General features: G+C 35.0%; 1 protein-coding gene across 1 annotated transcript in view; it reads left to right on the plus strand.

The window, feature by feature from the left end:
• Positions 1-15,139, plus strand: part of LOC138444708 (uncharacterized) — a 292,168-nt gene that overhangs the window by 176,213 nt on the left and 100,816 nt on the right. The window contains exons 49-54 of the mRNA XM_069598026.1: positions 525-719; positions 1,683-1,909; positions 7,614-7,784; positions 8,709-8,742; positions 9,374-9,568; positions 10,532-10,758. Coding sequence (XP_069454127.1) covers positions 525-719; positions 1,683-1,909; positions 7,614-7,784; positions 8,709-8,742; positions 9,374-9,568; positions 10,532-10,758 — 1,049 coding nt within the window. The remainder of the gene's footprint in view (positions 1-524; positions 720-1,682; positions 1,910-7,613; positions 7,785-8,708; positions 8,743-9,373; positions 9,569-10,531; positions 10,759-15,139) is intronic.

Below are 15,139 nucleotides of genomic sequence, written 5' to 3' on the forward strand. Positions count from 1 at the left end.
TATGCGTTGTAACAAAGGGCATTATACCTTAAGAGTGGAAATTTCATACTGTAACATCACAGAAGCTATGTTTAAGTTTTTAAGTATTCTTCATTAGAATTCTCTTTCCATATGGGAAAAAATGTATTTAGATACTTCTTTAAGATCAAAGATTCTTCTTCATTTTCCCACTAAAGTTACCATGTACAAAATATAATAAATATGTGGGGGCTCAGATAGTAAAGAATCTGCCTGCAATGCAGGAGACCCAGGTTCGATCCCTGAGTCAAAAACATCCCTTGGAGAAGGGAATGGCTACCCACTCCGCTATTCTTGCCTGGAAAATCCTTGGACAGGTTAGTGTGGCAGGCTATATATAGTCCATGGCGTTTTGGAGTCGGACACAATTGAGCAACTAACACTCTCACTTTAAGTTTTTCATAATAAATGTGTACTTTAAAATTGTAATTCCCTAGTTTGCTCCATTCATGATTTTGCCCGCTTAAGAACCGATTCCTTTTCCATTTCCATTTGTTTTTCTCCAGAACCAGAAAATGATCCTGTAGGGATTACTGTAAATACCTCTGATCTAACAAAATGTGAATGGTGTAGTGTCCGAAAATTACCAGTAGTGTTTCTTCAGACTAAACCGGCAGTTTATCAGAAGCTGAGCATGCAGCTGCAGATGAACATGGAGGATGAAGTTTGGAATGACTGTAAAGGAGTAAATAAATTAACAAGTAAGTTATGTAGAGCAAGTGTACAATACATTGGTTAGCAGACTGTGAGTTGATATTGATAAGATACCTTAGATATATTTGTGTTACCTACACTCTTGATAATGACATTATAAGATATTACTTCCCTCATTTTATAGAAGAGGAAAAGTCCATAGAAAATGGAAGTTCTGAAGATAAAACCCAGGTTTAGCCATTTGGAAAGTTTTCAAAACGGGTTGAAACCCCAAAATATACATAGTGTTTATTTAACACTGTATAATCTGAGTAAAATGAGGTGTTTTGTTTTAATGTACTGATAGAAGTTGTAACTGTAAATCAGCCATCAAGTTGGGATCTTTAAAACTTAGCCTGAATAGAAAGTTTGAAAGTTCATTAACAGGTCTTCATTTTCTACAATAAGTCAGTGTGGTTCTCCAGTTGGTTTGTTTACCTTCCCCCAAACATTTGTGGCATAGCGTGACTAGCTGTGTTCTTCTCACTAATTGCTCCTTCAGCGTAATGATAAGTAAATGATAGATAACTATGAAAGCTCCAAGAGTTGGCACATTAGTGAATATCGGTTTTTACACTTAAATCTGGAGTTACTGCCAATTTACATGGCAGTTTCTTATGTGTTTGACAGCAGTATTGACTGATTATATGTTTAAAACTCAATATATTTGGATCCTATTAGGCGAAATAAATTAGTTACATCTATGAGTAGATTCATTCTAGAGCTACTGCTAGGGTAATGTGTTCTGGTTCCTTTCTTTTAATTAACTTAAGTGACGTTGTTAGGTAACGGTGTTATTGGTCCTTATTTTAGTATTTATTACATATCCACTGTATGCCAAACACTGTTTTGAACATTTATATCAGGATTTCTGGTGATGTTCTTGGAAATAGTTAGTTAACTTTTTATTTTAGTATCTGTTTACCTATTTTTTTCTTTTAGACTTATTAATTATATTGATTTCTTTTCAGATTTGGAAGAACAATACATAATTCTAATTTTTCAAAATGGCCTTGATCCTCAGGCAAATGTGCTATTTGAAAATATTATTACTGACATTGGTATAAAGAATAATGTGTCAGATTTTTTTGCGAAAATTCCCTTTGATGAAGCCAATAGCAGACTTCGTGCCTGTACAGGAACCTATGAAGAGAGCATCAAAGGAAGTTGCGTGCAAAAAGAAAACAAAATTGAAAATGTAATTTTTTTTTTTTTGTCTTTTATTTATTTATTTTTCAGATTCCAAAGTTCTGTATTTTTCTTTTCTTTCTTTCTTTCTTTCTTTTTTTTTTTTTCTTCTTTCAGGTTTAGTTTTTTATTTTTTAAATTTTAAAATCTCTAATTCTTACATGCGTTCCCAAACATGAACCCCCCTCCCACCTCCCTCCCCACAACATCCCTCTGGGTCATCCCCATGCACCAGCCCCAAGCATGCTGTATCCTGCGTCAGACATAGACTGGCAATTCAATTCTTACATGATAGTATACATGTTAGAATTCCCATTCTCCCAAATCATCCCAACCTCTCCCTCTCCCTCTCCCTCTGAGTCCAAAAGTCCGTTATACACATCTGTGTCTTTTTTCCTGTCTTGCATACAGGGTCGTCGTTGCCATCTTCCTAAATTCCATATATATGTGTTAGTATACTGTATTGGTGTTTTTCTTTCTGGCTTACTTCACTCTGTATAATTGGCTCCAGTTTCATCCATCTCATCAGAACTGATTCAAATGAATTCTTTTTAACGGCTGAGTAATAGTCCATTGTGTATATGTACCACAGCTTTCTTATCCATTCATCTGCTGACGGACATCTAGGTTGTTTCCATGTCCTGGCTATTATAAACAGTGCTGCGATGAACACTGGGGTACATGTGTCTCTTTCAATTCTGGTTTCCTCGGTGTGTATGCCCAGCAGGGGGATTGCTGGGTCATAAGGTAGTTCTATTTGCAATTTTTTAAGGAATCTCCACACTGTTCTCCATCGTGGCTGTACTAGTTTGCATTCCCACCAACAGTGTAGGAGGGTTCCCTTTTCTCCACACCCTCTCCAGCATTTATTGCTTGCAGATTTTTGGATCGCAGCCATTCTGACTGGTGTGAAGTGGTACCTCATTGTGGTTTTGATTTGCATTGCTCTAATAATGAGTGATGTTGAGCATCTTTTCATGTGTTTGTTAGCCATCCGTATGTCTTCTTTGGAGAAATGTCTATTTAGTTCTTTGGCCCATTTTTTGATTGGGTCGTTTATTTTTCTGGAATTGAGCTGCATAAGTTGCTTGTATATTTTTGAGATTAGTTGGTTGTCAGTTGCTTCATTTGCTATTATTTTCTCCCATTCAGAAGGCTGTCTTTTCACCTTGCTTATATTTTCCTTTGTTGTGCAGAAGCTTTTAATTTTAATTAGATCCCATTTGTTTATTTTTGCTTTTATTTCCAGAATTCTGGGAGGTGGATCATAGAGGATCCTGCTGTGATTTATGTCTGAGAGTGTTTTGCCTATGTTCTCCTCTAGGAGTTTTATAGTTTCTGATCTTACATTTAGATCTTTCATCCATTTTGAGTTTATTTTTGTGTGCGGTGTTAGAAAGTGGTCTAGTTTCATTCTTTTACAAGTGGTGGACCAGTTTTCCCAGCACCACTTGTTAAAGAGATTGTCTTTACTCCATTGTATATCCTTGCCTCCTTTGTCAAAGATAAGGTGTCCATATGTGTGTGGATTTATCTCTGGGCTTCCTGTTTTGTTCCATTGATCTATATGTCTGTCTTTGTGCCAGTACCATACTGTCTTGATGACTGTGGCTTTGTAGTAGAGCCTGAAGTCAGGTAGGTTGATTCCTCCAGTTCCATTCTTCTTTCTCAAGATTGCTTTGGCTATTCGAGGTTTTTTGTATTTCCATACAAAGCTTGAAATTATTTGTTCTAGTTCTGTGAAAAATGTGGCTGGTAGCTTGATAGGGATTGCATTGAATTTGTAAATTGCTTTGGGTAGTATACTCATTTTCACTATATTGATTCTTCCGATCCGTGAACATGGTATATTTCTCCGTGTATTAGTGTCCTCTTTGATTTCTTTCATCAGTGTTTTATAGTTTTCTATATATAGGTCTTTAGTCTCTTTAGGTAGATATATTCCTAAGTATTTTATTCTTTTCGTTGCAATGGTGAATGGAATTGTTTCCTTAATTTCTTTTTCTACTCTCTCATTATTCGTGTATAGGAATGCAAGGGATTTCTGTGTGTTGATTTTATATCCTGCAACTTTACTATATTCATTGATGAGCTCTAGTAATTTTCTGGTGGAGTCTTTAGGGTTTTCCACGTAGAGGATCATGTCATCTGCAAACAGTGAGAGTTTTACTTCTTCCTTTCCAATTTGGATTCCTTTTATTTCTTTTTCTGCTCTGATTGCTGTGGCCAAAACTTCCAGAACTATGTTGAATAGTAGCGGTGAAAGTGGACACCCTTGTCTTGTTCCTGACTTTAGGGGAAATGCTTTCAATTTTTCACCGTTGAGGATAATGTTTGCTGTGGGTTTGTCATATATAGCTTTTATTATGTTGAGGTATGTTCCTTTTATTCCTGCTTTCTGGAGAGTTTTTTTATCATAAATGGATGTTGAATTTTGTCAAAGGCCTTCTCTGCATCTGTTGAGATAATCATATGGTTTTTATTTTTCAATTTGTTAATGTGGTGAATTACATTGATTGATTTGCGGATATTGAAGAATCCTCGCATCCCTGGGATAAAGCCCACTTGGTCATGGTGTATGATCTTTTTAATGTGTTGTTGGATTCTGACTGCTAGAATTTTGTTGAGGATTTTTGCATCTATGTTCATCGGTGATATTGGCCTGTAGTTTTCTTTTTTTGGTGACATCTTTGTCAGGTTTTGGTATTAGGGTGATGGTGGCCTCCTAGAATGAGTTTGGAAGTTTACCTTCCTCTGCAATTTTCTGGAAGAGTTTGAGGAGGACAGGTGTTAGCTCTTCTCGAAATTTTTGGTAGAATTCAGCTGTGAAGCCGTCTGGACCTGGGCTTTTGTTTGCTGGAAGATTTCTGATTACCGTTTCAATTTCCGTGCTTGTGATGGGTCTGTTAAGATTTTCTATTTCTTCCTGGTTCGGTTTTGGAAAATTGTACTTTTCTAAGAATTTGTCCATTTCTTCCACGTTGTCCATTTTATTGGCATACAACTGCTGATAGTAGTCTCTTATGATCCTTTGTATTTCTGTGTTGTCTGTTGTGATCTCTCCATTTTCATTTCTAATTTTATTGATTTGATTTTTCTCTCTTTGCTTCTTGATGAGTCTGGCTAATGGTTTGTCAATTTTATTTGTCCTTTCAAAGAACCAGCTTTTGGCTTTGTTGATTTTTGCTATGGTCTCTTTTGTTTCTTTTGCATTTATTTCTGCCCTAATTTTTAAGATTTCTTTCCTTCTACTAACTCTGGGGTTCTCCAGCTCTTCCTTTTCTAGTTGCTTTAGTTGTAGAGTTAGGTTATTTATTTGACTTTTTTCTTGTTTCTTGAGGTATGCCTGTATTGCTATGAACTTTCCTCTTAGCACTGCTTTTATAGTGTCCCACAGGTTTTGGGTTGTTGTGTTTTCATTTTCATTAGTTTCTATGCATATTTTGATTTCTTTTTTGATTTCTTCTGTGATTTGTTGGTTATTCAGAAGTGTGTTGTTCATCCTCCATATGTTGGAATTTTTAATAGTTTTTCTCCTGTAATTGAGATCTAATCTTAATGCATTATGGTCAGAAAAGATGCTTGGAATGATTTCGATCTTTTTTGAATTTATCAAGTTTAGATTTATGGCCCAGGATGTGATCTGTCCTGGAGAAGGTTCCATGAGCACTTGAAAAAAAGGTGAAATTCGTTGTTTTGGGGTGAAATGTCCTATAGATATCAATTAGGTCTAACTGATGTAACGTATCATTTAAAGTTTGCGTTTCTTTGTTAATTTTCTGTTTAGTTGATCTGTCCATAGGTGTGAGTGGGGTATTAAAGTCTCCCACTATTATTGTGTTACTGTTGATTTCCCCTTTCATACTTGTTAGCATTTGTCTTACATATTGCGGTGCTCCTATATTGGGTGCATATATATTTATAATTGTTATATCTTCTTCTTGGATTGTTCCTTTGATCATTATGTAGTGGCCTTCTTTGTCTCTTTTCACAGCCTTTGTTTTTAAAGTCTATTTTATCGGATATGAGTATTGCCACTCCTGCTCTCTTTTGGTCTCTATTTGCGTGGTATATCTTTTTCCAGCCCTTCACTTTCAAGTCTGTAGGTGTCCCTTGTTTTGAGGTGGGTCTCTTGTAAGCAGCATATAGAGGGGTCTTGTTTTTGTATCCATCCGGCCACTCTCTGTCTTTTGGTTGGGGCGTTCAACCCATTTACGTTTAAGGTAATTATTGATGAGTATGATCCCAGGATTTTCTACATGGCACTGTTTAGTGAGAATACTGAGATGCAGAAATTATGTGCATATTTTCTTATTTTTGTAAAAAGAACCTAAAAAATAAATTTGTATATTAAAAAGTTGTATGTACATATGTCAGGAATTCGTATATATGTCAGGAATTCGGAAAGTTGTAGATTAAAATATGGAAACATACATATTTGATTGTTAAGATGGGATCAGTAAGAAATGAAAAACCAAAAGTAACTATAATAATAGAAAAAATATAGGTTGATAGTTTGGTGTAATCTTAGGAAATGCCTTTCCAAACATTTCAGCGCAAGCAAAAGTAATGAATGAAGAGCTGAATATATTTGTTTCAGTGGAAAGTACAATGCAGTGAACCAAAACACCATCCACAGAATTTAATAGGTAATGCAAATGGGAAAAAATAGCGAAATATGTGACGGAGGATAAGTTGGTCCCTTACATAGTTTTGATTTGTTAAAAATCAAAAATAGAAGCAACTATAGAAAAATGAATAAAGGATATAAATAAGAGGAGCTTTTTGGTTTTTGTTTTGTTTCTTTTTAGAGTAAGGTACCAAAAAAGAAATATATTTTTAAGTGTTAGATTGCTGGAAATTACCTAACTTAACTATTGAGCTAAGTAAAATCTCATTTGAAGAAATAATTCTAAAACTAAAAAACGTTTTAAACCTCTCTAATAGATATCTGTTAATAACCTGGAAAAATATTCGTTTAAATCAGGATCTTGTTTTATTTTCTTTTTTTGGTGATAAGGATTTTGACATCTTTACTTTTAATTACATTTAATTTGAATATATACTTATAAAGATACTTTTCTATTATGATTAATTTGCATTTGGGAATGATTGAAATCTTAATTCAATAGATCAAGTCATTTAATAGTTTTTAATATATAAGGAAGCATCATTTTATAATGTAAATAGCAATTTTCCTAAATTATCAGTTTTCTAAAGAGCTGCTAATTTAATCCAAATATAGCAACTACTACCACTGTTACTAGATAACTTTTATCCAGCCTTTTACCATGCATGAAGCACCATGCTAAGCTACGTATATGCATTAGCTCATTTGAGTAAATACTGTTACATTTTAGTTTAGGAAACTAGCATTTTCAGTTTAGAAGTTGTTATTATAAGTTTTACAAGATCACATCATTGAAAGGTAGTAAAACTGTTTTTTGAACCCAGGCTATCTGATTCCTAAAGGACCATTTCTCTGCTTAGCTGTTACTGGAGTTTCACCTAATAACTGGGTAAAGTGGAACAGGAAGAGTTTACCGTTACTGTTATAAAATCAATAAATACTTACTCATGTAGCACTGTTGAAGTAAAATCAATTTTATGTTTTGATAGTTCCATTTCTTCTGTTGGGTCATCTTTGCTATGTCTACTTAGTTTGCCGTCTTGTTTTAATAACTTACTAAGTGAAAATTTTTTTTCTTTTTCAGTTTGGTAATTCTGTTATCACCACACCTCTAAAGCGTCGCAAAGTGATTTCTCAAGAAACTTTAGTTGATCCTGTATCTTTAAGCTGCCAAAGTTCCTCTGATACTGTAGTTTTAAACTGTCGAAGTATACGAGTAGGGACACTCTTCCGACTATTACAAGAACCTGTAATTGTAAGTACATACTGTGCTCTTTACTACCAATTATAAGATTCAGAATTTAATGTATAATCTTTTAAAATTTATAAGTTAAAATATTTAATAGAACATTGAAATTATTTCATGATTTCAAATTGCTTTGAGAATACGGACAATTATAAATAGCTACTCACCATAAAAATTAGTGGGTAAAAACTTGATCGTATGTATTCTGTTAAAAAATTTTTTTAAATTATGATATTCAGAGTAGTGCATAATCATTATAGGAAAATGTTTATTCTCACTGAGTTGGAATTCACTCCAGTGTGTTACCGTTTTATTCTCATGTCAGCCCAATGCATGAAAACAGTATTTTGAGGAACTTTATGAGAAAAAGAAGAATTGAAAAGCTTCGGGGTCTGCATAAAAATGTCTTGTGACATAGTGACTCCTAGAAATAGATTATTGGACTTTGGTGGCCGCCCAAGAGGCATTGTGCTTTTGAACTAGTTCAGTGTCCAGAGAAGCCAAAGAACTTTCTTTCGTCCCTTTATCTTACTATCATACCTGTCTCATTGTTATTCTGCTACCACCAGTCCGATTCAAATGTATCTTTTCTGTTTAAGATTGTAACATAATCTCCTTAATCTGCCTTCTGAGTCATATTTTGTTTTCTTTCTGATGTATCCTATGCATTGTTGGTAGGTTAATCTTCCAATAGCACTGTACTCATAAGGCTGCTTAACTCGGGTGTCCTTAATTCTGTGTTTCCAACTATTTTTTAATGAATAGAGGCTAGCGTCATTCCCGGTATTATAAAGATCAGATGGACAAATGCAGTACATGAATCAGTTTTTCTGCCTTCTATAGGCAAAGGCCAAACAGCATGTCATTTAGGGTCTCTGTAGCAAAATCGTCCCCCCAAATCTATGATTGTTACTAATTTATCTTATTTTTTAGTTTTGTTTAGATTTTATCAAGATACAGCTAGAAGGTAAGCTGTTGTATGTCCTACTGCTCACTAAAGCTTTGTTTACACTAAAACACTTTACTGGAATAAAAAACGTTATTTTTAGAATTCACTAAGATAATTAGTTATTATATGCGTTGTAACAAAGGGCATTATACCTTAAGAGTGGAAATTTCATACTGTAACATCACAGAAGCTATGTTTAAGTTTTTAAGTATTCTTCATTAGAATTCTCTTTCCATATGGGAAAAAATGTATTTAGATACTTCTTTAAGATCAAAGATTCTTCTTCATTTTCCCACTAAAGTTACCATGTACAAAATATAATAAATATGTGGGGGCTCAGATAGTAAAGAATCTGCCTGCGATGCAGGAGACCCAGGTTCGATCCCTGAGTCAAAAACATCCCTTGGAGAAGGGAATGGCTACCCACTCCGCTATTCTTGCCTGGAAAATCCTTGGACAGGTTAGTGTGGCAGGCTATATATAGTCCATGGCGTTTTGGAGTCGGACACAATTGAGCAACTAACACTCTCACTTTAAGTTTTTCATAATAAATGTGTACTTTAAAATTGTAATTCCCTAGTTTGCTCCATTCATGATTTTGCCCGCTTAAGAACCGATTCCTTTTCCATTTCCATTTGTTTTTCTCCAGAACCAGAAAATGATCCTGTAGGGATTACTGTAAATACCTCTGATCTAACAAAATGTGAATGGTGTAGTGTCCGAAAATTACCAGTAGTGTTTCTTCAGACTAAACCGGCAGTTTATCAGAAGCTGAGCATGCAGCTGCAGATGAACATGGAGGATGAAGTTTGGAATGACTGTAAAGGAGTAAATAAATTAACAAGTAAGTTATGTAGAGCAAGTGTGCAATACATTGGTTAGCAGACTGTGAGTTGATATTGATAAGATACCTTAGATATATTTGTGTTACCTACACTCTTGATAATGACATTATAAGATATTACTTCCCTCATTTTATAGAAGAGGAAAAGTCCATAGAAAATGGAAGTTCTGAAGATAAAACCCAGGTTTAGCCATTTGGAAAGTTTTCAAAACGGGTTGAAACCCCAAAATATACATAGTGTTTATTTAACACTGTATAATCTGAGTAAAATGAGGTGTTTTGTTTTAATGTACTGATAGAAGTTGTAACTGTAAATCAGCCATCAAGTTGGGATCTTTAAAACTTAGCCTGAACAGAAAGTTTGAAAGTTCATTAACAGGTCTTCATTTTCTACAATAAGTCAGTGTGGTTCTCCAGTTGGTTTGTTTACCTTCCCCCAAACATTTGTGGCATAGCGTGACTAGCTGTGTTCTTCTCACTAATTGCTCCTTCAGCGTAATGATAAGTAAATGATAGATAACTATGAAAGCTCCAAGAGTTGGCACATTAGTGAATATCGGTTTTTACACTTAAATCTGGAGTTACTGCCAATTTACATGGCAGTTTCTTATGTGTTTGACAGCAGTATTGACTGATTATATGTTTAAAACTCAATATATTTGGATCCTATTAGGCGAAATAAATTAGTTACATCTATGAGTAGATTCATTCTAGAGCTACTGCTAGGGTAATGTGTTCTGGTTCCTTTCTTTTAATTAACTTAAGTGACGTTGTTAGGTAACGGTGTTATTGGTCCTTATTTTAGTATTTATTACATATCCACTGTATGCCAAACACTGTTTTGAACGTTTATATCAGGATTTCTGGTGATGTTCTTGGAAATAGTTAGTTAACTTTTTATTTTAGTATCTGTTTACCTATTTTTTTCTTTTAGACTTATTAATTATATTGATTTCTTTTCAGATTTGGAAGAACAATACATAATTCTAATTTTTCAAAATGGCCTTGATCCTCAGGCAAATGTGCTATTTGAAAATATTATTACTGACATTGGTATAAAGAATAATGTGTCAGATTTTTTTGCGAAAATTCCCTTTGATGAAGCCAATAGCAGACTTGTTGCCTGTACAGGAACCTATGAAGAGAGCATCAAAGGAAGTTGCGTGCAAAAAGAAAACAAAATTGAAAATGTAATTTTTTTTTTTTTTGTCTTTTATTTATTTATTTTTCAGATTCCAAAGTTCTGTATTTTTCTTTTCTTTCTTTCTTTCTTTTTTTTTTTTTTTCTTCTTTCAGGTTTAGTTTTTTATTTTTTAAATTTTAAAATCTCTAATTCTTACATGCGTTCCCAAACATGAACCCCCCTCCCACCTCCCTCCCCACAACATCCCTCTGGGTCATCCCCATGCACCAGCCCCAAGCATGCTGTATCCTGCGTCAGACATAGACTGGCAATTCAATTCTTACATGATAGTATACATGTTAGAATTCCCATTCTCCCAAATCATCCCAACCTCTCCCTCTCCCTCTCCCTCTGAGTCCAAAAGTCCGTTATACACATCTGTGTCTTTTTTCCTGTCTTGCATACAGGGTCGTCGTTGCCATCTTCCTAAATTCCATATATATGTGTTAGTATACTGTATTGGTGTTTTTCTTTCTGGCTTACTTCACTCTGTATAATTGGCTCCAGTTTCATCCATCTCATCAGAACTGATTCAAATGAATTCTTTTTAACGGCTGAGTAATAGTCCATTGTGTATATGTACCACAGCTTTCTTATCCATTCATCTGCTGACGGACATCTAGGTTGTTTCCATGTCCTGGCTATTATAAACAGTGCTGCGATGAACACTGGGGTACATGTGTCTCTTTCAATTCTGGTTTCCTCGGTGTGTATGCCCAGCAGGGGGATTGCTGGGTCATAAGGTAGTTCTATTTGCAATTTTTTAAGGAATCTCCACACTGTTCTCCATCGTGGCTGTACTAGTTTGCATTCCCACCAACAGTGTAGGAGGGTTCCCTTTTCTCCACACCCTCTCCAGCATTTATTGCTTGCAGATTTTTGGATCGCAGCCATTCTGACTGGTGTGAAGTGGTACCTCATTGTGGTTTTGATTTGCATTGCTCTAATAATGAGTGATGTTGAGCATCTTTTCATGTGTTTGTTAGCCATCCGTATGTCTTCTTTGGAGAAATGTCTATTTAGTTCTTTGGCCCATTTTTTGATTGGGTCGTTTATTTTTCTGGAATTGAGCTGCATAAGTTGCTTGTATATTTTTGAGATTAGTTGGTTGTCAGTTGCTTCATTTGCTATTATTTTCTCCCATTCAGAAGGCTGTCTTTTCACCTTGCTTATATTTTCCTTTGTTGTGCAGAAGCTTTTAATTTTAATTAGATCCCATTTGTTTATTTTTGCTTTTATTTCCAGAATTCTGGGAGGTGGATCATAGAGGATCCTGCTGTGATTTATGTCTGAGAGTGTTTTGCCTATGTTCTCCTCTAGGAGTTTTATAGTTTCTGATCTTACATTTAGATCTTTCATCCATTTTGAGTTTATTTTTGTGTGCGGTGTTAGAAAGTGGTCTAGTTTCATTCTTTTACAAGTGGTGGACCAGTTTTCCCAGCACCACTTGTTAAAGAGATTGTCTTTACTCCATTGTATATCCTTGCCTCCTTTGTCAAAGATAAGGTGTCCATATGTGTGTGGATTTATCTCTGGGCTTCCTGTTTTGTTCCATTGATCTATATGTCTGTCTTTGTGCCAGTACCATACTGTCTTGATGACTGTGGCTTTGTAGTAGAGCCTGAAGTCAGGTAGGTTGATTCCTCCAGTTCCATTCTTCTTTCTCAAGATTGCTTTGGCTATTCGAGGTTTTTTGTATTTCCATACAAAGCTTGAAATTATTTGTTCTAGTTCTGTGAAAAATGTGGCTGGTAGCTTGATAGGGATTGCATTGAATTTGTAAATTGCTTTGGGTAGTATACTCATTTTCACTATATTGATTCTTCCGATCCGTGAACATGGTATATTTCTCCGTGTATTAGTGTCCTCTTTGATTTCTTTCATCAGTGTTTTATAGTTTTCTATATATAGGTCTTTAGTCTCTTTAGGTAGATATATTCCTAAGTATTTTATTCTTTTCGTTGCAATGGTGAATGGAATTGTTTCCTTAATTTCTTTTTCTACTCTCTCATTATTCGTGTATAGGAATGCAAGGGATTTCTGTGTGTTGATTTTATATCCTGCAACTTTACTATATTCATTGATGAGCTCTAGTAATTTTCTGGTGGAGTCTTTAGGGTTTTCCACGTAGAGGATCATGTCATCTGCAAACAGTGAGAGTTTTACTTCTTCCTTTCCAATTTGGATTCCTTTTATTTCTTTTTCTGCTCTGATTGCTGTGGCCAAAACTTCCAGAACTATGTTGAATAGTAGCGGTGAAAGTGGACACCCTTGTCTTGTTCCTGACTTTAGGGGAAATGCTTTCAATTTTTCACCGTTGAGGATAATGTTTGCTGTGGGTTTGTCATATATAGCTTTTATTATGTTGAGGTATGTTCCTTTTATTCCTGCTTTCTGGAGAGTTTTTTTATCATAAATGGATGTTGAATTTTGTCAAAGGCCTTCTCTGCATCTGTTGAGATAATCATATGGTTTTTATTTTTCAATTTGTTAATGTGGTGAATTACATTGATTGATTTGCGGATATTGAAGAATCCTCGCATCCCTGGGATAAAGCCCACTTGGTCATGGTGTATGATCTTTTTAATGTGTTGTTGGATTCTGACTGCTAGAATTTTGTTGAGGATTTTTGCATCTATGTTCATCGGTGATATTGGCCTGTAGTTTTCTTTTTTTGGTGACATCTTTGTCAGGTTTTGGTATTAGGGTGATGGTGGCCTCCTAGAATGAGTTTGGAAGTTTACCTTCCTCTGCAATTTTCTGGAAGAGTTTGAGGAGGACAGGTGTTAGCTCTTCTCGAAATTTTTGGTAGAATTCAGCTGTGAAGCCGTCTGGACCTGGGCTTTTGTTTGCTGGAAGATTTCTGATTACCGTTTCAATTTCCGTGCTTGTGATGGGTCTGTTAAGATTTTCTATTTCTTCCTGGTTCGGTTTTGGAAAATTGTACTTTTCTAAGAATTTGTCCATTTCTTCCACGTTGTCCATTTTATTGGCATACAACTGCTGATAGTAGTCTCTTATGATCCTTTGTATTTCTGTGTTGTCTGTTGTGATCTCTCCATTTTCATTTCTAATTTTATTGATTTGATTTTTCTCTCTTTGCTTCTTGATGAGTCTGGCTAATGGTTTGTCAATTTTATTTGTCCTTTCAAAGAACCAGCTTTTGGCTTTGTTGATTTTTGCTATGGTCTCTTTTGTTTCTTTTGCATTTATTTCTGCCCTAATTTTTAAGATTTCTTTCCTTCTACTAACTCTGGGGTTCTCCAGCTCTTCCTTTTCTAGTTGCTTTAGTTGTAGAGTTAGGTTATTTATTTGACTTTTTTCTTGTTTCTTGAGGTATGCCTGTATTGCTATGAACTTTCCTCTTAGCACTGCTTTTATAGTGTCCCACAGGTTTTGGGTTGTTGTGTTTTCATTTTCATTAGTTTCTATGCATATTTTGATTTCTTTTTTGATTTCTTCTGTGATTTGTTGGTTATTCAGAAGTGTGTTGTTCATCCTCCATATGTTGGAATTTTTAATAGTTTTTCTCCTGTAATTGAGATCTAATCTTAATGCATTATGGTCAGAAAAGATGCTTGGAATGATTTCGATCTTTTTTGAATTTATCAAGTTTAGATTTATGGCCCAGGATGTGATCTGTCCTGGAGAAGGTTCCATGAGCACTTGAAAAAAAGGTGAAATTCGTTGTTTTGGGGTGAAATGTCCTATAGATATCAATTAGGTCTAACTGATGTAACGTATCATTTAAAGTTTGCGTTTCTTTGTTAATTTTCTGTTTAGTTGATCTGTCCATAGGTGTGAGTGGGGTATTAAAGTCTCCCACTATTATTGTGTTACTGTTGATTTCCCCTTTCATACTTGTTAGCATTTGTCTTACATATTGCGGTGCTCCTATATTGGGTGCATATATATTTATAATTGTTATATCTTCTTCTTGGATTGTTCCTTTGATCATTATGTAGTGGCCTTCTTTGTCTCTTTTCACAGCCTTTGTTTTTAAAGTCTATTTTATCGGATATGAGTATTGCCACTCCTGCTCTCTTTTGGTCTCTATTTGCGTGGTATATCTTTTTCCAGCCCTTCACTTTCAAGTCTGTAGGTGTCCCTTGTTTTGAGGTGGGTCTCTTGTAAGCAGCATATAGAGGGGTCTTGTTTTTGTATCCATCCGGCCACTCTCTGTCTTTTGGTTGGGGCGTTCAACCCATTTACGTTTAAGGTAATTATTGATGAGTATGATCCCAGGATTTTCTACATGGCACTGTTTAGTGAGAATACTGAGATGCAGAAATTATGTGCATATTTTCTTATTTTTGTAAAAAGAACCTAAAAAATAAATTTGTATATTAAAAAGTTGTATGTACATATGTCAGGAATTCGTATATATG

This window comes from Ovis canadensis, chromosome 8 (assembly GCF_042477335.2).
Source record: "Ovis canadensis isolate MfBH-ARS-UI-01 breed Bighorn chromosome 8, ARS-UI_OviCan_v2, whole genome shotgun sequence".
Taxonomy (NCBI): Eukaryota; Metazoa; Chordata; class Mammalia; order Artiodactyla; family Bovidae; genus Ovis; species Ovis canadensis.